At 49.0% G+C, this 24691-nt stretch overlaps 1 protein-coding gene and 1 long non-coding RNA gene across 2 annotated transcripts in view; one reads left to right on the top strand and one right to left on the bottom strand.

Annotated features, from left to right (window-relative positions):
* The first annotated feature begins 432 nt into the window (after positions 1-432).
* On the top strand, positions 433-24691 carry LOC140847249 (uncharacterized). The gene is made up of 7 exons (XR_012127064.1): positions 433-846; positions 1904-2104; positions 14533-14711; positions 16805-16865; positions 18993-19040; positions 21120-21254; positions 22201-24691. It is a non-coding gene; the product is annotated as an uncharacterized lncRNA (long non-coding RNA).
* OTUD7A (OTU deubiquitinase 7A) overlaps positions 14703-24691 on the bottom strand; it is a 374155-nt gene continuing 364166 nt past the window's right edge. Inside the window, exon 17 of the mRNA XM_037000632.2 lies at positions 14703-15613. Coding sequence (XP_036856527.2) covers positions 15483-15613 — 131 coding nt within the window. The 3' untranslated portion in view covers positions 14703-15482. The remainder of the gene's footprint in view (positions 15614-24691) is intronic.

Genomic DNA, 24691 nt, shown 5'->3' with positions numbered 1-24691 from the left:
TTTTTTATAGGAGCCTGAATGGACGAGGATGACTCCCAAATGGAGACAACAGAAAGGTGCATCCACAGTGGAGTAGACTAACAAAAAATGTATATTCATATAATGGATTCTGTACAGCAGAAACAGAATGAGTTACAGATGCATGTAACAACATGGTTCAACCTTAAAAGCCCATCATATTGAAAGACACTAGTTCTAAAACCATGCATGTGCCGCACGATTCCACTGCTACACGTTACACGGACGTGCAGATCTCGACCTTATCCTTTAAGGACACCTCCTACGGGGCAAACCACGGAGCAGTTTAAGCAAGTGCTTCCTCAGAATGGCAGGTGGCAGCAGGAGGGGGCAGGAGGGAGGAGGTACAAGACTGGGTTGCATCCCAGGGGGGTGGGCTCTAGGGGTTTGCTTTACAGTCACTTGCTAAATTGAATATTTATATTTTGAACACTTTTTAGAGGTGTGTTTCACAATAAAGAGGAAAAAGAGAGAAGGGAGGAAAGAAATTTAAAGCAAGTGTGAAAACTCATGTCGTTTTGCTGAAGAAGGAAGCTTACCGGAAGAGGAAGTAGAGTTGAGGGGTTTTTTTCCTGCTTCTTTTATGTTTTTAATGGCCTTTCCACCCCCTCCCTCCCCCTTGTCCTCATGCTCTTAGAAGGAGCTCATGCCCTGGCAGAGACGGACCGCCTGACCACTGTTCTCATCGCTGTTTCTCAGGCTGACATGGCCTCTGACCTACGCAAAGGGTCTGTGCTGGCAGCCGGACTACACCTCGTTCTCCTGCCCAGGGGACATATTTTCATTTCCTGCTTCTTCATGGGCAAGGTCCTTTTAATTGGCTGCTAGGTATTGTGAATCTTGCCATTTTGGATGCTTGATATTTTTGTAAGCGTGTGAATATTTTTGAGTTCATTTCTAAGATGCAATTAAATTTCTTAGAAGTCGTTAGATCTTTCTGGGTCTTGCTTTTATGATTAGTCAGCTGGGTTTGAAGCTACTGTGAGTCTAGGCTTCTGGTCTGGGCTAACGACTGAGTACTCTTAACACCCAGTGGATCATGAGGGCCCATTCTGGCTGGGAGGTGCCCCATTGGAGGCACCAGGCACCGTTCTCTACTCCCTCAGAGTGGTCTGCAGTGGCTGATTCTTGAGGGCACCCTCTGTGGGTCGCCGTTGTTCTTTCCTGGCAGCAGTCTCCTGTTCGGTCCTCTGTTCTGGAAACACTAGCTGCCTTGGTCCCCCTGGGTCTCTGGATCCGTCTCCTGAACTTGAGGCATCCTCTCTACTCCACCAGGTTCCCGCGTCTGCTCTTAGCCTATAAATGCCAGCAGGCTGTCGTAGGCTCACCCTGTTCATTTCCTACCTCTGCGGACCACTTCCCGTCTCTGGCCTCATGTCCTGCTGCTCGCCCTGCTTGTCTGGTTGTGTTATAGCTTCATTTACCTCTGGTCCCGGCTACTCCACTCTGAGTTGGGGGGCGGGGAGGCAGAGAGGGCTGGTTTTAAAGTGGGAGAGATGACAACATGGCCCACTAACAGGAGCAGTCTGGTAGGAGTGAAAAATAATGATGCAGAGGAGGGAGATCTGAGGGAGGATGTCCCTGAGTGGAGGGGGTGGGGGTTGTCCCAGCAGAGGGTGGGCTATATTCGGGACCGAGGGCTTCCTGAGCCCTTGGTCTGCATGCAGTTCTGCCCCTGTGTGGTTGGAGGAGGGCTGGCAAGGAAAGGCGTCTCAGGCTCTGTGCAGTGGACCTTGGCCCCAGGCCAGTCCCTGGCAGCCTCGGTGTGGCCACCGCCTTGATGCCCCTGCCCCTAGGGAAGGGTGTGCTGTCTGCCCTCTGTCATGAGAGTCTCCTGGCCCTACACCACCAGGAGACACAGCATTTCTCTCTTTTTTTTTTTCAGCACCTGCTGTATCCAGGAAAGACTCTGCAGGCACCAGGGAAGATGTAGGGAGTCCTTCTCTGAGCGGAGGATGAAAGGCCTGTTATTACCGTGACCACCTGTATGCTCGGTGCCCTTGATGTTGACGGAGCCAGTGGAACTGTGTCCAGGCTTGGTATTTTGCACCCATTGCTGGCAGCTCTGATTATTCCCATTCTACAGGTGGGAAAAGGAGGTTCAGAGATTTGAACCTTAATTGGCTTGCTCAGGCTCACATTGCTGGACATTAGCTGCCGACATGGTAAAATGCATGGTCAGTGCCAGCAAGACAAAGGCAGGGAAGACGCACAGAGGAGGAGGTGCTGAGCTGGGCTCTGGGAAAAGGCAGGACTTGGACAGAGGACAGGGAGAAAGGGCAGAGGACAAACAGCTCAGACCAAGGGAGGCACAGATCAGGGTGCCCGCTACCGGCTGAGCCTGGACTTGAGGGTGGGAGGGGTTGGAAAGCAGGGGCAGGACAGGTTCAGAACCAGGTCCTGGGCAAGCCAGCCTGGAAGGGACATCAAGTTAGGGACTGACATGCTCAAAGCTACCCTGCTTCCACAAAGCTGGACTGGCAGGGCCCTGAAGCTGGTTATGACCAGAAATCAAAAACAGGTCTGTTGGTGACTCAGTATTGGGAATACGCAGAGAAACAGGGTCCTCAGACGTCTGCTTCCTCCCTCAGCCCTGCAGACTGGGCAGCCGCCCCCGCCTCCCTGCCCCAGACCACAGCGCGGCCATGCCGCCCAGGGGAAGCACCATTTGCTCAGCCGGCCTGGTCCCACGCAAATGCCACGGAGCAGCAGCCTGCTGGCCGCCTTCCTGCCTTCCTGCACAGGGGGCCACCCTCACTGTTGTGTCTGGACAGCAGGCGCTGTGCGGACGGGTGGTGGTGGGGGTTGGGGGGCTAGGGGAGGGCGCTGGGAGCGCTAACCAAAGCTACGTCTGAAATCTTATTCAAACCCACAGTCAGGGAGGGCTTGTCGGGAAATCTCCCTTCCCTGAGACATCACAGCTCTGCCTCTTTGAATCACCCCAGCCACTTCCTTCCTGTGTGTATCTTACGCACGCAGAGGGACTGGGTGGATTCTGTGTGTGGTGTCGCCTCTTTTAAGTTGTGACTATGTTTTGTTCCTCTGGGACTTGTAGGCTCGAGGGTGGGGCTGGTTCTAAGGGGCTTTTGCCACTGTAAAGGATATTGGGGAGGATTTGGGTTTTCTCTGAAAGTTAAAAACTTCTGGTTATGAGAAAGGGAAGGAGGGAGGGTCTCCTTAGGGCCACACGTAGGACCCTCACATAAACATATCATGCTTCATGTCAAACCGACCTCGAGAGGCACAGGGGCAGGCAAGGGATGTGAGTTCGGGAAGCCGGGGTACTTGCCAGGGTTTTCTGCCTCCCAAGTCCAAGCTCCTTCCTGGACATCCACAGGCAACATCCACACGCCCTCCAGGGCCCAAGGCACGCAGAGGGCCGCAGTCCCCACCCCCTGACCTTCAGGGCCTATGCTAAAAATGTCTGTGGCATGTTTCCTGAGAAGCCAAGGGAACTCCGGCTTGTTAGTTTTTCTTTCTCTTTAGATAAACAGAATACAAGAAAGTTTTTAAACTTCTTTGGTTGCCACTCACAGTAGATGTTACAATTTACATGGCAACCCCCCCCACGCATATACATATGTATATACACATGTATGTATATTTGTGTATATGTGTGTATACATACATACATATACCCATAATGGATACAACTTTCATAAAAACACTTGTCCTGTGTGACACATTCACCCTACATGTAACACAGTCACATTTGTCTGTATATATGTGTACATGCATGTGTAGGTGCATACCTACATGCATGCATATCTGTAATCCATACAATTTTTATGAAAAACTCTCAACTCATCCTAAGTATGACACATGCACTCTACATGTGATACACCCTCATTTTCCACTGCTGGCCTCCCCCTGAGCTTATGTGCACATGTTAATGGGTCATAATCTGATGTCTGGCAAACACCACAAAGGAAAGGTCTGGGTTTGTTGGGGCCCCAGTAGTCTCAGCACCTGGTCCCCATGCACCTCTGCTCCACTCCTTCAAGCACACACATGCATTGGCCCCGGAGGGAGGAAGATTTGCGTTTGTGTATGGTGGGGGCCATCCCAGGACTGTGGGGCTCTTTAGGGGACAAAGTGTTTTGGGGGGCCCAGGTACTCGAGGACACGCCTCCAAAGACAGGAGTCCTTGTGGCAATATGCTGTACTCCCTGCCCCTCGAAGTAAGCCCGTTTCCTCTAAATGTGAGTGATGGTGGTAATAGTCACTGTACACCTGGCTCCATTCACAGCTTGGAGGGAGGATCGCGTGTATCATGACAGCTGGTGTGGAAGGAGGTGCACAGGGCAGAGGTGGTTTTTTCTGATTCAGGTGGGGACTTCACGTCTGGTAGACCAGACAGGTTGGGGAGCACGGCTGGGTGGGAGGAGCTGCAGGTGGGGGCAGTGTCAGTTGTCTAGGGTGCTCGGCCAGCAAAGGTATGGCCCAAGGAGGGCTGGTGTAGGGAGGCATGGTCCAGGGCTGCTGCAAGCTCCATGTCCCTTTATTCCAATGGGCCAGGTGATCACATCACCCATTTGGGAAAGAACCAGAGGAGCCCTTTTAATCATCACTACCTGCAGGACCCTTTGGGCAGTGATGGAGCTAGATATCCAGCCTCTGGCTTCCCAGAGCTTCATGCCTGCTGCAGGCCAGGCCAGGCCTCCTGGTAGGTTACGCAACAGCACGGGGACCGAGGCATGGAGTGCACGCTGCCTGGCAAGCTCAGCCAGATGTGGGGGTCACCAGCCCTGGTTCCCAGGACTATCTGTGGCGTACTGGTTTTCCCCTGGCCCTTCCATGGAGTGTGGGCAACAGGGATGTTTATCCCCTTCCCGTGGAAAGACAGTCACTGGACCAGAGATACACCCAGCAGTTTAATACCCCCGAGCCGCTGTGAGATTTTTACACAGTTGTTGCCTGCAGTGATGGGAGAGGCTTGTCCTGCTTGGAGAGGGTCGTGGAGGGCTGGTCTCAGGGGCCTTGCAGGGGACTGAGCCAGGCCATGTGGGCGGGGCAGCTCCTCTCCTGCTCTCCATGTCACCTCACCTCTGGGTTTGCTCTGGGTGCCCCGCAGCCAGCTACCTGTCCCGCAGTGTGGGAGGGATGTGTGTGCTGCTGGCCCGAAGGGCTGCTTCAGAGCTTGAATATCTGTGGGGACGGCTGGCAGGGGCGCACCCCAGGGAACAGTCAGCAGGAGGTGGGATTCCCCTTTCTACCTTAGCTCTTCTCCCTGCCAGGGCCTCCTCCCACGCTGTTGCCAGGCTTAGCAAATAAAAATGCAGGATGCCCAGTTATATTTGAATTTCAAAAAAAAAAAAACCCGATGAATACATTTTTAGTGTAAGTATGTCCCAAATGTTGCCTGAATGTCCTGTGTTTTATCTGGCAACCCTACTTCCTAGATCTTGGGCTCTGTGGTTTGGCCTGTCCACCCAAAGTCTGCAGGGTTTGGGGGTTGAGGCTGCGGGCCGGGGGCAGCGAGGACAGCCTGCCAGGCAGCCCGTGTGCAGACAGCTCGTGTGCAAAGACTGAGCCAGGGAAGGGTGCCTCTGTGGGAGCTGAAAGGAGCTGGAGGGAGAAGCCGTGTGTGCTCCTGCAGGCCCACACCATACATGTGGGCAGGCTGTGACTTCCTGTGGCCTTCTAGAAAGTACCCCCTGCCCAAGCTCACTGAAGTTCTCTGCTCCCCAAACCCTGTTCTCCACTAGCTCCCTGACCCTGCAGTAGGGCACTAGTCACCAGGGTCCCTCTGTCAGGGGCAGAGGAGGCTTACTCAGCTACCCCTTGCACCCCACATCAGAGGAGATGGTGTTTTCTAGCAGCCTTGGGGACATCTCATTTCCATCACATCCTGACCTCTGGAACCACAGGACCTGAGACCGAGGAAGATTAGCACAAGAGGGAAGTCCCCAGGATAGACACACCCTCAACAGAAAGGCCTATATGTCTTTCCTGCTCTTAGGCAGAGGCCAAGTAAGCTGCTCTTTGCACTCACAGGCTGGTTGTAGGGAAAAGGGGGCCCCTTGAATCCTAGTTTAGCAAAAGGAGGGATCCTAGTGGTATAGCTTTGCTTAGAAGAATTCTGTGTTGGGGTGCAGTCAAAGGTCATTTAGTAATGGTATTATTCAGTATTTTTTCATTTGTAATTGCTTTTAGATACAGTTCAAAATAGCTTAAATAAAAAGAAGTATATTGGCTGTGTGGACTGGGTGACTAGCTTCAGGCATAGGTGCATCCAGGAGCTCAACTGTAGGCACAGTTAATCTCTCTCTCTCTCTCACTTGCTCTCCATAATTCTATTCTGGTTTCTCCCCTTTTGGACTTCTTCCTCAGTCCAGCTCCCCCATACGGCAAGCTGATGATCTAAACCTCCAAGTTTAGTCAAGCTAGAGCTTCTGGAACAGAGAGCTCAAGACAAAATCCTTGAAGCCACTCTGACTGCTCCTGCCACCAGCCCCTCCCCCACCCCTTTGGTTGTGTGCCCAGTCCTGGACCAACCCAATAGCTGGGGAGGCAGAGCTCTGGCCAGTCCTGGGTCACATGCCCACCCCTGTGAGTGTAGGAGGTCCCTATATCAATGGCAAAGGGGAAGTTTGGAAGACAGTTGTGAACTTCAGCAGTCCACTCTCATGCTACATTCTCTGCTTACCTCCCGAGGGCATGTGCTTCTAACAGGGACCTCACAGGGACAGGGTGGTATCTAAGGGGGATTCAGTTAATACCATGCACTTCGCACAAAACCTTGTTAATGACTTCTGACAAGCCAATCAGAAGCTGTGCAGCTACGCAGTTGGGCATAGCTTCAGGCAAGGATTCAGCCTCCTGGCAAAGCAGAGTGTAGGCAGAGCTGGCCCATTGGTGATGGAGACTTTTAGTGCTGACCCCGCTTCTTCTCCTCTCCTTCCAGCCCTGAAGAAGATGATGCTTCTGGGTCCCTCACAGTTAGTGGGGTCATGTGATGGTTCTGGCAGTGCATTGTGAATGGGATGTCACATCCAGTGGAAAGAATTTTCTGGCCAGCCTAATTCTCCAGGCCTCCTCTCTCTTCCTATCTCGATGACTGGGTAGGTCTCCCATGGAGACAGAGCCGCAGAATGGGTGCAGCCTGGTTAGAGGACTGCCACTCAGATAGTTGCTTCCCTGAGGAGTGCCCAGATCCATGTGTGCTGTGCGTGAGGTGGAAATGGCTCTGATTTTAAGATTTGAGGCCATTTGCTGCTGCAGCATGTGGTAGCCTCTCCCCGCAACTATACCTAGGCCCTCTCCTGGCACATTGCAGACCTTACTCTGCTGCAGGATGGCCGCAGTCTGGCATCCCTTTAGTCTCTTGGGTCGTTCACCCTGCCTGCCTTCTTCTCTACCAACTATTCCTGGAGTAGCTGGTGCAGGTGCTGATTTGAACTAAGGTCTTGGCTGCTGTGGGTTACTCTTGCCACCAAACAATCCTGTACCCTTCAACTCCAGCCAAACTCAGCCTCCTCTGGGGTCTTTTCCCCGACTGCGGCTGTCACGCCTTCGCGGTGCTCCTCCCTGCATGCTGCCTTGCTCCCTGTTGGACGGGGGCAGCCATGCCAATCCCTTCACTATGGCTCAAATTCCTGCTCCTGAAGGACCTTTCCCAGCGTTGGGACCCCAGCCTGACTCTTGGAGCAGGCTGCACTTGGCTCATCTCGGAATCACGCTGGGTTTGCCTGCCGCCCTAGAGACTGTGAGCTCCCTGTGGGCAGGTCTGGGGTCCTAGCCGCAACCCCCTACTCTCCCTCCCCGCCGCAGGCCTGGGATCTGGGTGAGTCACGCGGGACTGAGACACCTCCTCTGGCCCCGCCCCCGTCTTTGCGGGGAGCTCCGAACACCTGGGGACACCCTGAGCGTCGCTGCCCACGCAGTCGCCCCCTTTGTTGCAAATGTGGCCGCCAGGCAGTCGTCAGGAAGGGGTCCCAGCGCTGACCCTGCTGGCCTTTCGCTGCTGGGGAAACCGGGAACCGCCCCCGCCGAGCAGGCGGAAAACTCGAGCAAGCGGGCGGCGAGGTCATGGTGACCTGCCAGGAGGGCGGCGCCTGCTGGCGGAGAGGGAGCCGCCCGCGCCCGGGGCGCACAGCGTGTCGCCGGCCGCCGCAGCGCTGCTCCGCTTACAAACACGCATGCTCAGGCCACGCGGCGCCCCGGGCAGCGGCCTTACCAGAACCTGTTTCTCAATCAGGGAGCTAGCTGGAGACCAGAAGGCTAAGAAAGACCTTTAATTAAAAAGAAAAGAGGTGCGTGAATGAAAGAAAAAGCAAGAGACAGAAGTGCAGGGTCTAGTCGTTGGCCAAAGAAAGCCGACGATATCTTTCAAAGGCTCCAGGGACAGGGCAGCTAATTCACGCATAATACCACTTGCAGACTACGTGCCTGTGCTGGGAGAGGCGCTGGTGATGACGAAGATGGCCAGAACACCTTTACTGCTTAAAACCTAACGCGCGCAGGGCACTTTGCCATCGGAACCGTGGAACTGCGGAGTACACATTATTATCCTAACACCATCTCTTTAACTGAAGTATAACGTACATCGTTCTAAAACATCCCCAGTGTCTTGCCAATAGGTTTCAAACCCGGGCAAGTTCGCTATGGATTCAATGTGACCAAAGAAATTGACAGTAGAACGTTCTTGGGTTGAAAGGGTTATACCCAACTTTATTTCCAGGTGGCAGTTCAGTCACTAGAATCCCATTCACTCAGAGCAAGTCTGCATACAGCAAGCTGGTCTCTGCCTCTGGGCCCCTCTGTCTGCACAGCCATCCTCTGGGCCTCCAGCCTCTGCTCTGCTCTCCTGCAGCCTTGCAGCCTTGCCACCATGTTGTGCGCAGAGCCCTGGGCGGAGCTCTTTATATAGAGTCAACAGCCATATATTGTCCACAGGTGTGCAGTGAGCTAGTCAACCAGGGCCAGGTGAGAATCCTGACCACAGGAGCTCTCATTTTATCCACGCCCAGTAGCAGGAGATTCAGACTTGCTTTTCTTCAATTTCGTCCTTAAGTACATTCCCAGTCACTATGTGTAGCAAACTTATGTGGTTTAACAATGACAACATTTATTTTGCTCAGGCATCTGCAATTCCCCTCAGAGCTTAGCAGGATGAACTGTTTTAAAGACCCCACCTGCCCAAAAGCTTTTGTCTGCCTGAGGCCAGCTAGTCCTAGCTCTTGGGGGTCTCAGCTGGCTGCCAAGGCCAGCAAAGCCTCTCTGTTGGGTCACTCTGCACCCTAACACTGGAAGGGACCAGGATTGGAGGCCAAGATCCACAAAGAACAAACGACCGAGTCTAAATCATTCAGAATTACTCAGTAGTTAAATGAGATAGAGAGTGGCCTCACAGGACAAATTGGTACTAGGAGCTTTACAACACGGCTCACACTGGGGTCCTGAAGCCCCAGTGCCTTTGACATCTCGTCCATGGGGCCCAAGCTACGGGTTAGTTCTGATTCTCATTCAGCCTCAAACAACCCCAGCTGGAGCTCAGCAGATGGGGAAAGAGAGGAGGCTCAGAGAGGCCCAGCTGGACCTCAACAGCTGGGAGGGGAATCCCAGTCCCCTGGGCGGAGGCCTGCAAAATGACAAGTCTCTTCATAGAACAGGCTTTATTTTTATGTATCAAGACTTGATACAGTTTTTTCTCTTCTAATTCGTTTACTTTTGTTTCTATCCTTATGTGTGTGCCTTTTAAAAGTCTTCACATCTTATTTTTCTTTTGTTAACTTCCCATATTGACAGCTCATCTCATTTATTTTCATTCCTTCTTGCTTAGTAATGAAGCAGGCTGTGGCCATGTCCTGTAAGGTTTGCTGGGCAGTTTTCCCATCATTCTTGTCCATATAATTGTAGTTTCTATTTCTTCTGTGACCTGAAATTTATTTATGAGAGTGGTTTTTTTTTTAAGTTTCACCTGGCTAGATTTTTTAAATTAAGGTATGATTTATACACATTGTATTTAAAAAATTAAACTGTAGTTATTAACTTGTACACTTACTGCATTGAGGTTTCAGATCTTCTGTGCATTTCTGCTTTTAGATTTTTTTTAAAACATGGTCCAATATATAATCAATGCTTATAAATATTTCTTGAATGCTGGCAAGGATGAAGGTCTGTTTTTATATAAAATTTGATGTAGATATGGCCCAAGGGTTATTAGCTTATGATCTCAAATAATATGCATGTCCTTCTTATGCCCAAATTATACCCAAATTGTGAAGATATGATGACCCCCTCACAACCCTCCTTCCTGTCCCCCCGTGCACTACCATGTCATTGCCAAGGGCACAGAATATGGCCTGCCTCCTTATAGGAGTGAAAAGACTGGTGGGCACATGCCCAGCTCTAAGCCACTTTTTGTCACCTGGACTAGCAGAGCCCCCTTTGTGTTCCAGACTGGCCTCAAAGATTTTCTTCTCAACAGTTAGGTGATGTCTGGCCATCAAGCCATGGCCCAGAAATTTACCAGATTGCTCAGGAAAATTTTATTCCTTTCTCTCAACCCCAGAGCTCAAACCCAGTCCAGGATACTCAAGAGGGATCATCTGCCATGACGTCACCTACTCCATCCACTCACCAGCCCTCCCAAAGACTCCTGGTCCCCAAATAGACTCCTCCATTAAAAGAAAATTTACAGGATAACCAATGCTGCTGAACAAATGTTTGCAGTGCTGGGAGGGGAGGTGGGGTTTTGACTTCACCAGCAGTGTCTGTTAAATCAGCAGTATTGATCATGTTATTCAAAGCCTCCATATTCTCATCAGTTTCTAATATATGGCCTCTACCAAAGAATGTGAAAAAGATATGGTAATGCTTTTTTATTTTGGTCACTTTTGGTGGTTATGTTTTCCTGTGTTTTGGAAGGCATCTTCTTTGCTTTTATTCTGTTAATGGGTGTAGGGAAAATGGAAGTTTCATGACCAGGATCCTCATCTGACCCTAGTCTGCGTGCCCCCTGCATGTGTGCAGTGCTGATAAGCACATGCTTGCACACGTGTTGACAATGGGCTATCATGTAACAAGTTGTTTTACTTTTGTTGCTTTTAAGATTCTCTCTTTATCTTTAACTTCTGACATTTTAATTATAATGCATCTTATAGGTGTGAGTCTCTTTTAATTCATCTAATTTGGAATTCTCTGGGCTTCCTGAATCTGGATGTCTGTTTCCTTCCCTAGACTAGGGAAGTTTTCAGCCATTGTTTCTTCAAATAAAATTTCTGGCCCCTTCTCTGTCTCTCCTTCTGGGAGCCCTGTAATGTCAATGTCATTCTGCTTAATGTTGTCCTAGAGACCTCTTAAGCTATTGTAGGGGAAAAGGGAATTCATACGGCCAGGATCCTCCCCTGACCCTAAACTACTTGATGATGTAATTGGCCTACTGCTAGGCTACTGCTCCCACACCCATTGGCAAGGAGCTATTATTAACTGAGTCAACTATGTAAAGAGCTCCACCCAGTGCTCTGGGCAAAAGCAGAGAAGGAGGTGGATTACAAGACTGCAGACTGCTAAATGCAGACATAATAGTGCTCAACCTACTACCATGAGGATAAAGCTGGGAATAAACCCTTTCACCACAGAACATTCCGTTGTCATTTCTTGGTGTGGAGAAAATTAAGGTTCCTATGGCCAGGATTCTCACCTGGCCCTGGTCTGTTTTGCTCACTACACACATGTGGGCAATACATTGTCACTGACTCCATATAAAGAGCTCTGCGCAGTGCTCTGGGCTGCTGCAAGGCTGTGGGAGAGCAGAGACTGGAGTGGTGGCAGTGCCAAAGACAGAGACTGGGATGGGGATGGGGGTGGAGAGACCAGCTTGCTGCATGTGGACTTGCTGAGTGGATGGTATTCTAGTGATTGACCTGCCACCATGGGAATTAAGTTGGGTATAACCCTTTCACCCCAAGAACATTTCACTGTTATTTTTTTTGGTCCTATTGAATCCATAATGAATTGTCTGGGGCTTAAACCCACTGACAAGATGCTTGGTCTTACTGAATCCATAGTGAACTAGCCTGGGGCTGAAATCCTCAGATGAGACAGCTAGCTTCACTTTTTAATTCTTTCTTTCTTATTTTTTTCTGTTTTGTTTGGGTGAGTTCCACTGCTATGTCTTCCAGATCACTGATTCTTCTACTCAATCCAGTTTGATGTTGAACCCCTCTAGTTATTTCTTAGTTATTGCATTCCTCAGTTTGTAACTTCTGTTTGGTACATTCTTGTGTTTTCTATCTCTTTGTTGAAGTTTTCACTGTGTTCATGCATTTTTCTCCTGAGTTTGGTGAACATCTTTATAACCATTACTTTGGACTTTTTATCATGTTAATTACTTTTCATTACACTGATGTCTTTTTCTGGGGTTTTATCATGTTCCTTTGGGTGGAGCATATTTCTGTTTCTTCATTTTGCTTGTCTGTGTTTGTTTCTGTGTATTCAATGTAACTGCTATGTCTCCCAGTCTTGAAGAAGTGGCCTTGTGCAGGGGATACACCTTATCACTTAGCCTTGCCCTCGCTTTTGGTTGTCTCTCAAACCTTTGTGATTGTATAAGCAGCCTGATTTATTCTTGATAGGGCCCAACTGCTGAGGGTGTGCCAAAACCTGTGAGTGATTCAGAGGGAGGGATCTCAGCAGCACCTAGTTTTAGGGTGATTTGAAGCTAAGCCCTCAGGCAGAAGCTTTTAAGGTATGCAAATATATTCAGTCCTGTGGGATAAAAATTGTAAACCCTGCTGGCTTCCACATCAGGCAGTCTGGAGGTGTCCCCTTGGTGCAGAAACTGGGCTCTGGACAAGTATATGGACTCCTTCCTGGGAGGTACTGGTGAGCTATAGCAAGGCCAAAGGAAAGTACGGAGCTGGTCTCCATCAGCATACATTTTGCGAGAGCAATTTTGTAGCCTCTAGATGCGTGGTAATCCTGAAGCCTTAACCCCTATCCTCCCAGGCATAATCTCTGAGCCTTAGCCATTGAGCTGGAGTGGGAACAATGATACACTTTTTCTCAAGTGATAGCCCCACTGTGGGATCTGAGTGCCTGCTGGATTGGGGTGAGCAGTAGCCTTTGCTTTTCTCAGCTTGCCTTTCCTGGTATGGAGCCACCGCCTTACAAGCAGAGGCAAGGGCAGCAGGGGTCCCTGTATTCCCAGTAGCACTTTGTCCAAAATAGAGCCTTCACTGATGTGACTCCAGGGGAAAATCCAGGGGCAAAATGCCTTTGAAACTGAAATCAGTCAAAGGGAGAAATAAAGTGCGAGAAACCCGTTTATTGTTTACTAGCAGTCATCTCGTATCTCTCTCGACCAGGGTTGTAGAAAAAGAGACCTCCACCTCACCTCTCTGGTCCAGATAAGCCCTTGCTCGCCCTTGTAATTACCTACTGATATGGAGACGGACTACTTCTCTCCACCCCTTGGAAACCCCTATTGATATGGAGATGCACTAAGGCCAGGTGAAAGATTCTAGAAATATGAAATATTGCAATTTTACCCACACCCCCGACTAGTGGCTACACAGAAGGGAACCTTCACCTCTCAGGTACACTAGCCTAGACGTGCACTCACTTCAGGCAGCTGGAGGCAGGATAAGAAATGTCCCTCCTGGGAAGATACTATAGCTCTCTGACTGAGAGTCCCTGGGAGAGAAAGCACCGTGTCTTCAGTTGTCCACTTCTGGGATGGAGTTTCTGCCTTGCTGAGTTAGAAAGGGGGAGGGAGGAAGCAAACTTTCACAGTTCTTACTGAATTATAGTAGATTTTCTGGGGTACATGTTTAAAAAACATTTGCTATGTAGTCTTAGGACCAACACCAGACACTGTGAATGGTTGTTTCTTATGCCCTTCAGCAGTTTCTCTGTGGAGCAAGTCCACAGGGATCCTCACACTGTCATGCTAGAAGTCCCTCCCCTCATTTCCAATGTCATCGTTCATTGCTACACATTTCCCTCCCAGTCCTACTTTGGCTGCATTCCACCTACTTAGGTATGTTGTGTTTTCATTTTTGTATTAGTCAGGGCTCTCCAGAGGAACAGAACAAATAGGATATCTCTAGCTCTACCTGTATCTATAGATACAGAAAAATAGAAACAGATGTCAATTTTAGATAGATAGCTCATGGGCAGATAATATACATCTACATACAGATATCTCTGTATAAACTATATATATATATATATATATATATATATATATAGATAGATAGATAGATAGATAGATAGATAGATAGATCTATCTCCATGTATATCTAGAAAGAGATTTATTAGTTACTTTTAATTTTTTTATTAAAGTGTAATTGACATACAATATCCTGTTAGTTTCAGGTGTACATCATAGTGATTCAATGTTTTATACATTGTGAAATGATCCCCATCATAAGTCTAGTTAACCATGTGTCACCATACAAAGTTATACTATTATTGACTACATTCCCGGCGCTGTACAATCAAATATCATTTATTTTAAAGCTGGAAGTTTGTATCTCTGAATCCCCTTCACCTATTTTATCATAGGGTATCGACTCATGGAGTTACAGAGGCTGAGGAATCATCTGTAAGCTGTAGGCCCAGGAAGCCAGGGGTACAATTTGGATGCCTGAATGTTACGAGCCAACGGTGTAGATTCCAGTCCAAGTCTGAAGGCCTGAGAACCAAGAGCATTGAGAGCAGCAGCAGGTCAACCACCCAGGCAAGTAGTCAGGCAGAGTGAATTCGCCCTCTACCACCTTTTTGTGCTGATTCAGGCCCTCACGGGATTGGATGGTGCTGACACATGCTGGGGAGGGCCATCTGCTTCACTCAGCCCACCAGTTCAAGTGTTAATCTCTTCCAGAAACAGATGTACCCAGAAATATGTTTAACCAGATACATGGGCCTAGTAGCCCAGCCAAATTCACACATAAACTTAACCATCAAAGTTTGTATTCAGTTCTGTGTATGTAAAAATTTCCTTTGAGACTTCCTCTTTGATGCATGGATTATTTAGACGTGTACTGTTTATTTTTCAGTGTGTATTCATTTTCCTGTTGTATTTCCTGGGACTGACTTCTAGTTTGATTCCATCATAAGCAGACAACATGCTCTGCATGCTTGTTTCAAGTTTTAAAAGAGCAGTTGTTCATGTGGATGACTCCTGCAGTCTTCAAATGCACAGCAGAGACTCATGGACTGGGGAGGGGTCTCAGCCCCACAGAGTGGGAAGTGGCTTTCTCTTTGTGATGTTCAAGAGCTGCCACTGTGTCCTCTCCAAGCAGCCTCCAGACAGCACTAGGTGAAGACTGCGCTCTGAGTGACAGGGCCCAGACCAGGGGTCTGGTTATCCACGGGGGACCTGAGCCCACCAGTGTCCAGATGGGGGCAGACGAAGGCCCGCAGCGAGTCCTGAGTCCATGGGTGGAGATCATCGGGAGAGGGCTGTGTCCTGGCGGGAGACCTTGGCTACCCTCTGGGCCCTCAGGTGGGTCTCAGACTCCCGGAGGCCTAGGAATCCTGCTCATAGACGCCCCCTGCACAAGGGCGACTTGATCCAGGCAGAAGTATGCGATGTGAGACAGAAGAGAGGCATGGTTATGGGGCCAGCTTCGGGAGGATCCACCTAGAATTTGAGGAGAAAGAGACAGAAGTTGCGGAGTTGCAGCTGAGCGGGGCTGCCGGTTTGCTCTGCTCTTCTAAGTGTAGGGAAGGCAGCTTCTTCCCACTCCTGTTTCTGGGGCAGCTTGTCCTCACCAGCTGCAGCTCCACCTCGGGCTGGAGAGTCAGTAGGGAAAGGGGACTCCGTGCCCTTGGGGCCTTCCAGCCTGATCCTGGATGAGCGAAGCCTGGCAGGAATCCCCACCTCCGCATCTGGGCGCTGAGTGTCTCCCAGCTCCTCTGCCCCCACCCAATTTGGTGTTGGGTGCAGGTGGCACTTGTCATTCTCCAGGGCATACTGGCCCTGCTCCTCTGCTGCCACCCGGGGTGTGCAGCTGAGGTTGGCAGCCATGTGGGTGGGGACTGGCCACCCTGGCCCCACCCACCACTGCTTCCACAGCACCAACGGTGTCGCGTAATATGTTTGCACACACATGCCTCACTGATTCCATCTGCAGTGCACTCACAAGCAAGTGAAAACAAGTGACAAAGGTGTTCACTGGAGCACTGTGTGTGACCAAAGTCAGGAACACCTAATGCCCAACAAAACTGGGACAATTTAAGTGCAGTATTGTCCATTCACACAACGGATGTGTCTGCCACCAGAAAGCTGGATTCTGTGGGCTGAGGGACTTTGATACGCACCCAGTGAGCCCCCACGTGCAGTAGAATGCTGGCCTAAGGGTCCTTGTCCTTGCTCAAAGACTCCTGGGTATCCAGAAGACATGTGGTGATGGCAGTGATGGCTGCCTCACGGTGTGGGAGTCTGCACCCCAATTCCCTTCATCATGTCACTCTGTTTTCTTTAACTAAATCAGGTTCCATCCCCTTTAAGCTTGCTTTCCATGTCTATTTATTATACATGTTTATAATTCATTCACAACTTTATAAAAACATCTCTTTGGGAAAAAATGAGCCTGGGATGAAAGTATGAGCTATGAGTCCTGTTTATCCTAAAGACTATCCATTTTCACTCTTCTGTATGCAAGGCATTTTCAGGAGCAGGAGCTTGGGAATTTCCTGTTTATTTACTGGGAGTTCCAGACAAACCCAGCCTCCCACTCTGCACAGCTCTGCCAGCTACAGCTTTGGCCCCAGGAGCATCTGGGCTGGAGCTCTGAGAGACTCACCTCAGACCTTCCCTTCCCACAGGCAGCTGCACGTGGAGGTACCCGGCACCCCAAGACCAGAGGGATACCCCCTCAGGATGCCTTCTAGTAAGTCAGGGGTGCCATCAGTATCTTGGCCTGTACCTGGGAGACTCACACAGCTGGCCTGCTTCTCCCCTTCAGCCGCCCAGGGGCAGAGATGCCAGGGTGCTGTGGAAGAGGAAACATGTCCCCATATATGGCACAAATGCGTGCACGAGACCCACGGGCAGACCCACACGTTCACAGGTGCAGACACACTGCCAGGCACAGACACAGAGACCCACAGGCACTCACAGACCCACACAGACACACACGCAGACACTCACAGACGCACACACTGGTGTGCCTCGCTGAGGCTTCCTGGACACTCGCTTTCCCCTCCTTCTCGCGGAGGCTGCGTCAGAGCCAGGCTTGTGACCGCCCAGCTGAGGCCCCAGACCACGGAGCATTTTCTCCTGACGGCGGGCAGAGCTATGGGAGGTGCTCTGCAGCTGATGAACAGAGTGGTCTGCCTTGGTCAGAAAGTATAGAAGGCCCCCAGAGGCTTTTATCTGTAGTCTCACAGTTTCCAGTCAAAACACCATTTTCCCAAGTTTTAAAATTTGGCTTCTTTTCTCTACCTCCTTCTGAGATGCCATGCCATACATTTGTAATCTGGTCAGAGGGTGTTGTCACAGTGCATCCCATCCTGGAATCCCCAACTTATTTTACATGTTAGGCATATGCAGTCATTGAAGTACACTCTGCATTAAGGGCACTGTGCAGAGCATGTATAGTCCTACGGGTTGGGACAGATGCAGAATCTGGTATCTACCACCCCAGTACCAGGCAGAACAGTTCCATCACCCTAAAAATCCCCCTGTGGTCAACTATTCCCTGATCCCCAAAACCATACAACTGCTGATGCATTTTTTGTCCCTATAGTTTTGCCTTTTGCAGAATGACATACATACACACTACATAGGTTTTTGGGTCTGGCTTCTTTCATTTACGCTATAAAAATAGTTTCAGGTTCGCCCAAATTCTTAATCTTTGTTTAATCTACTCTGAAAGTGGTAAACATAGTTAATTAAAAATCTTTGGGTGATACTTTCAGTATCTGGGACTTGTGTGGGTCTGTTTCTATTGTCTATTGCTTCTGCCACTTTTCGTTTGGGTTGGTTTGTCTTGAGTGTCTTGTTATCTTTTATTGTGAATCAGATACTACATATACAGAGCCGTTTGCAGAAATACTTTGAAGCACAGGATGTTATTATCTTTTTTAAAGGGAATTTTCAGTTGTTACTGGTGGGTTCATGGCATGCAATAACCCACTTCAGAGACTGAGGTCTCCTGGGCCACCTTAATGACCAAAACCAGTCTGTAGTGTCTAAGAGTGAAAATTTTCTTATTCCTCCTAGAAAGCAATCTGTTGGTCTCCAAAACCAAATGGTGTCTCACCTCTACTAATTCTTCTGTTCTTGATGGGTCCTGGATTCTGATGTTTCCACTGGTTCAGAATTGGCAGGCTAGACAAAAAGTGGCTAGACTGTAATTCCTTGTAACCTCATTGTTAACTTGATGTCTTTAAGCAGATGTTTCTATATTTTGTGCAGCTTTCTAGCTGTTGAATGGATTGGATAGGTTGATGCAAATTGCTTAGTTCACTGAAACTAGAAATGGAAGCTCTCATACTTTTCTCAGGCAAGCTTTCCAACCAGACCATTCCCAGCTTACTGTCCACTATAGACTTGGCATCTGGACTTCTTGTCCACTCTGAATCATTGAGACTCATTTCTGAGAGGGAGATCCATGAACTGGATCCAACGGACACTTTGCAGGAGTGCGCAGACACCCTGACACTCTGTGGCTGCCTCTCTGATATGTGGGGGCAGCATCGCAGGGTCTCTGAGGGTGAGTCCTGGCATCCCTGTCAGCTTATCTTCCTCCTTGCCTTCATGTGGACCCCACTCAGGGATTGTTTTGCTTTTTCCAGAAAATTCATTACTAATTTTTGAATATTCAAATGGAAAAGAATAAATATTTCCATTATTTTACCATGCACAGCTTTGAGTGATACTATTGAATACTTTCTCATGAGTTCAAAGTCAGAGTGAAAATGGCAAAGTCACTTCTTAAATCCTTCTTAGTCCCTTCAGGCTGCTGTAACGGAATACCATAGGCTGGTGGCTTCAGCAACATTTATTTTCACAGTTCTGGAGGCTGAAGTCCAAGATCAAGTTCAAGGTGATCCAGTATCTGGTGAGAGCCCTTCTTAGTCTTCTTGCTCTGTCCTTCCACAGTAGGGCGGGGGGAGCGGTAGTGGGTAGACACGGAGAGACACAGAGACGGCGACAGAGAGAGGACGTTCTCTGGCTGATTCTTCTAAGTTACTAATCTTATCATGAAGCTCCATCCTCATGACCTAATCACGTTCCTAAGGGATCCCCTCCAAACACCATCACACTGGGGGGTGGTATTTTGACATATGAATTTTGGGAGGACACAAACATAACAGAAGGGAAAGACAAAGGAGCATTTATAATTATTACCCCAAAACCTTTGGTTGGGGACCACCGTCTGGTGTTCCCGATCCCAGCCAAGCTATGTGCAGGGGCCCTCAGCCCTCTTCTTCATTTTCGCCCGCCCTTCAGTGTCCAGGCGCTAATGGGCCTCGGCTCACCCACAGCAGTGGGGGCCCAGTGGCTTTTCATCTGAAGCCACGAGCACCTGCCACGCAGCTCCCTGAATCACAAAATCCACTGCAGGAAATAACGAAAAGCATTAACCAACTAGGAAAGGGCCTTAGCTTTTAGGGGGAGGGGGTGTGGAGAGGTGTCTTCAAAATGTTCAAATCGGTCCTAACCTGAGGCTATCAAAACCACTCCTCAAGCATTTTTTCGTCTGGAGGCAGCTGGTTTGTGATTATATCTATTGCATCTCTCTGGTAGAAATAACTCCTGATGGTGGCAGTCCTGAGGTACATAGAAAAGAATTTTTTAAAACACAGTACAAAAAAAGAAATCTAAAATTAAGAATTATAAAAAAAAGACTACTTTTAAAGAAAAAGTTGTTTTTGAAGTTGATGTGTTTGGTAGTATTATTTATTTCTGTTTTTCAGCAGGAAAGGCGTGGATTGGGTGTTCTCTGAAACCTTTTGTTAGTGGCAGAGACTGGGCTTTATTTTACAGTAGAGTTTTAGGTCTTAACTCCAAACTTCTGATCTGATTACCCCTGGGTGCACCATAGTAAGTAACATTTCAGACCAAGGATCACAAACTGCAGTAAAGTTCTTGACTGAACTACAAAATTAACAGTCAGGCCATTATGATTGAAAGGAGAAGTAAATGTTAGTTTGCTAAAGATAATTTACTGATTAGTCCTCCCCTCTCCCTTTGTAAAAGGAACAAAACAGGAAATCTGGTGGATTTTCTGGCACTCTGGCAGCTAAGGAGAGGGGAGCCTGAAGGTCTTGCTTTCACAGCCCATCCCCTTGATGCTGCAGAGCAGCCTGGCAGCCCCCACCACCAGGGGGCAGCACTTGGCGTACCTTGGCTCAAAGGACACCTGGTCCAGTCTGGACATTTATCTTCTCTCTATCCCAGAAGGCAAATACAAAAATCGCACGTGGTCTCCCATTAAGCGTGAAGGCAGAATTAATATATTGACTACCATAGAAATTTTAAAATATTAATAAGCAGATTTAGAGTTAGCACGAAATCTGAAGGAAACATTAGCATCCCAATCCCATTTCAGTCACTCTGTGACAGGCATAATTCATATTTCCCAGGACCCTTAGCATTCTTTTTTTATTGGTTTAGAATGTGCAGAAAACAAAAAAGTACTTAAAAACCCTCCAAGACAGTCTAAGAAAATAGATTACGCTCTGTATTTTCTTATTGCCATGTGAGTCTTTTATTTACAACTTAAATGCAGCTTTAAGGACCCTATCCATTTAAGAAAAATGCCGAAAATTCTGTGCAAGAAGCAAAGCCTTTTTTGTGTAGGCAGATAAACTGACAATTGAGCACGCCTAAATAAATACATCTTCAGATGCAGCTTCGCTGATGTTGGTATTTATTGTTTACAGAATGTAAAGTTCTCTTCTAGATCTGACATTCCGTTAGTAATACTGTTAAGGCAGTAGGGATCCCTCACCTGTTGGCACTGTGCACACAGTGACCGCACAGGTGTCAAGTTCATCACAGATCACAGAAGGTCCCAGAATAGAGATAGAACTTGAGGGACAGCCACCACCAGCCCAGGGGATGGACCACAGCCGGCTGCTTGCTGTGTTGAGGTACCAGTCTCCTCACCCATGTTCTCTTCGTCCATATGAAGTCCTCCTGGGTCCTGCACCAAGACTTCTCCTTCCTCAGGAATCCAGACAGCTCTGGAACTTGCAGCCAGCCCCATCTGTGTGTCCGTCCCGAGAGCCCAGCACCTCCACAGCCCGTCCACACCTCCGGGTTGCAGGTAACGGTTCCTCTGCTTTTTGTGTTCCTCTTTGCCGTCCAGTGGGCCTCTAGAGGTGTCTGTCTGCTCCATTCGTGGGCTTACGATGTCAGGTCTGTGTGCATCTCCCCGGCTGCATGTTTCGGCAAACGCCACCCTACATGAGGCCTTTCCTCCCATGGCGGCCATAAGGTGGCTTCAGCTTTCATATCGCAGATCATGGCCAAGTCTTTTAAAAAAGCATGGGAGCTGCCATAGAAGTTGCTCCTTGTACTGACAGGACATACTTTGATGGCTTGTTCATATCCCAGCCATCCCCAGAGAGGCTCGTTCTTTTTTTTTTTTAAATTTTTTATTAAGGTATGATTGATATACACTCTTACGAAGGTTTCACATGAAAAAACAATGTGGTCACTACATTTACCCATATTGTCAAGTCCCCCCCATACCCCAAGGCAGTCACTGTCCTTCAGTGCAGCAAGTTGCCAGAGATCCACTATGTCCCTTCTCTGTGCTACACTGTTCTCCCCGTGATCCCCCACACCATGTGTACTAAACATAATACCCCTCAGTCCCTTTCTCCCTCCCTCCCCACCCACCCTCCCACACCCCTCCCCTTTGCTAACCACTAGTCCCTTCTTGGAGTCTCTGCATCTGCTGCCATTTTGTTCCTTCAGTTTTGCTTCATTGTTATACTCCACAAATGAGGGAAATCATTTAGCATTTGTCTTTCTCTGCCTGGCTTATTTCACTGAGCATAATGTCCTCCAGCTCCATCCATGTTGTTGCAAATGGTAGGATTTGTTTCTTTCTTATGGCTGAGTAGTATTCCACTGTGTATATGCACCATATCTTCTTTATCCATTCATCTACTGATGGACACTTAGGTTGCTTCCATATCTTGGCTGTTGTAAAAAGTGAGATGCTTGATCTTGTCCTCTGGTATTTCACTGTCTTCTCTTCCCAGCCCCTCCTTCTGCCCATCTGCATAACTGCTGAGTAAAAGGTTAAACAGCTTTCCCGAAGCACGTCCTACAGTGAGCTCTCATCCCAGTGACTGCGAAGTTTTACTGCGATCTGGAAGTTCAAAAATTCAGACTGTAAATTTGGATCTAATGAATGTTGGGGCTCTACCAGAGTAGAGGGGGCCTCAAGAAGGCAGGATGGAGCCCTCTCCTCTGCCAGGGTGCTGTAGCTGCCCGGGTCTTGTTCTAATGCTCCTACCCCGCCTGAATGGATGCAGGTGCTGGCCTGTGGATGAAAGTGCAGACAGCACAGGATGGAGCATGCCTGTCCAGCTCAGACGGAGAACAGGGCAGGGATGCCCGACTGCAGTGCGGGGAGGCTGTGCTGTCTTCCCGTAGGGCCAGCCTCGTTGGGGGCCTGTGGTGGTCACACTCAGCTTTGTTTTGTGGCTCCTGAGTGGTGTGGCTGACCGACAGGATAGAGGTAAGGGGCCAGTGGGGATGGTCTCCTTTGCCTGCCCAACTCTGATGACCTGTAGGGCTGACCAGCACCACCAGCTGCTGGATACACAGCCTCCCAGGAGACTCCCAGCTTTCCCCCCCTGGGGACATGTCCAGGACAAGCACAGATTTAGGGGCATGACAGAGCTGCCTGCAGCCTTCCTTGGCTCTTTTCTTGTTGTGTGGCCTGGGGCAGATATTTTTAACCTCTCTGAATCATGGTTCTTGGTCCAAAAATGGCAATGGTGATCCTACCTGTTGGGGGTGAGAATGGCTGGGCTGTGCCACAACAGCTCCAAGCCTACCACAGGGGCTCCCCAAAGCCTTCCCCAACCCTGTACCCAGGGAAAAAGTGACCACTGTCATGGCTGCCATTGTCCCCACCTATCCTTGTCCCAGTAGCTTCTACACTCATCAGTAGGTGTCCCTGTCCTGCCTTCTCTCCCACGGTGGAGGAAGCTGGTCTGTCTTACTCCTGGGTGAACCCCCAACATTTAGCGGGCCCAGCATAAAGCAGGCTCCCACTCAGTGTCTGTGGAGAAGTGTATGCTCCTTCTGCTGGGATGTCCTTTACCCCTCCTTGTCTGATGCAACTCTTACCCCCTCTGAGAAGTCTCCCTTCCTGGGCGACGCCTGCTTCCAGCAGAGCAGAGCACCCATGCTTCGTGGAGCTCTTCCAGGGCACTCGCAATGCTCCTTGGGAGTTGCATAGCAGGTAGTCACTTCTGTTCCCTGGGTGACAGTGACTTGCTAGCTTGCCTGGGCACACAGAGGAGGGCTCTTCTTCTTCACCGAGGGAAAAGGTCCCAGTTACACTCATGGGCTGGGCCTCCATGCAAGCTGGGATAAAGCAGACAAAGGCTCTGATGTCCAGGAGCCAAACACCTAAGCAAGGAGATGAGGCATGCGTGTGGTGGCCAGGGCAGAGGGCAGGTGTGAGAGCAAGGGGCAGGAGGCAGCACGAAGAAGGCATGAGCAGGACAGAGGCACAGCTTTGTGCAAACACACTATGGGGCATAGCCTGCCCCGCAGTACAGGGTAGACCCTGGGCTTGTAGTCTAGGCCCAGTTCGGGTGTGCAACCCCATGTGTGCCAGGAGCAGACTGCTCCAGGTGCCACCAGGGCTGCTCCAGGTAGGACTGTTGTACAGTTGTGGGGTTCACTGCAAGGGCACCAGAAGAAATGGATGATGTGTATTCACGTCTCAGGTAACTGAAGCCCTTGCTGGTAGGATTGTCAAACTGTGCATCCTACTTGGAACACTGTTTAGAAATTTCTAATCAAGTTAGATATATACTCATTCTGAGATCCAACAATTTTGTTCCTTTGTATTTATTCAGAATAAATGAAAGCTTATAGCCACATATGTTGATGAATGCTCATAGTGGTCTTACTCATAATGGCTCCAAATGAGAAACAACCAGAATGTCCATTAGCAGGAAGATGGATACACAAATTGTGGTATAGTCACGTTGTCCGCAAAAACAAAGTTACAAACTACCAATGCCCACACCAATATAGGTGAATCTCAGAAAATGTCGAACATATGAGAACTGACACAAAACAGTACATATTATGATTCCATTTGTATCAAGGTTAAGAGCAGACAGAATAAAGTGATCTCTACAACAGCTGCTTTGGGGGGCAGGGCTCCTGGGGAAGGGTAGAGGGTGTCTCTTCGGGATGGTAGGATGTCCCCTATCTTGATCATGGTGGTGATCAGCAAGCATACATTGTCAGAACTCATACAACTGTACATTTGGTATTTGTGAATTTCACTGTACATAAAATATACCCCAATAAAATTAGTTTTATTAAAAAATACTTCTGGTTTGAAGGCAAAATTCCTTACTTAAGTAGCCACACTGTAGTGTCATAGCCAGTCATGCAATTTGCAAATCTAAGCTGCTTCACAGGTCTGGAACCCCTGGGCTAAATGTGAGCCAGGTCCCCTTGAGAAAAGCCCCTGCCTAATACCCCAGGTGTGCACTG

The sequence above is a fragment of the Manis javanica genome, chromosome 18 (assembly GCF_040802235.1).
Source record: "Manis javanica isolate MJ-LG chromosome 18, MJ_LKY, whole genome shotgun sequence".
Classification (NCBI taxonomy): Eukaryota; Metazoa; Chordata; class Mammalia; order Pholidota; family Manidae; genus Manis; species Manis javanica.
The sequence above is the reverse complement of the archived record's forward strand: the minus strand, read 5'-3'. Positions and strand labels throughout refer to the sequence as shown.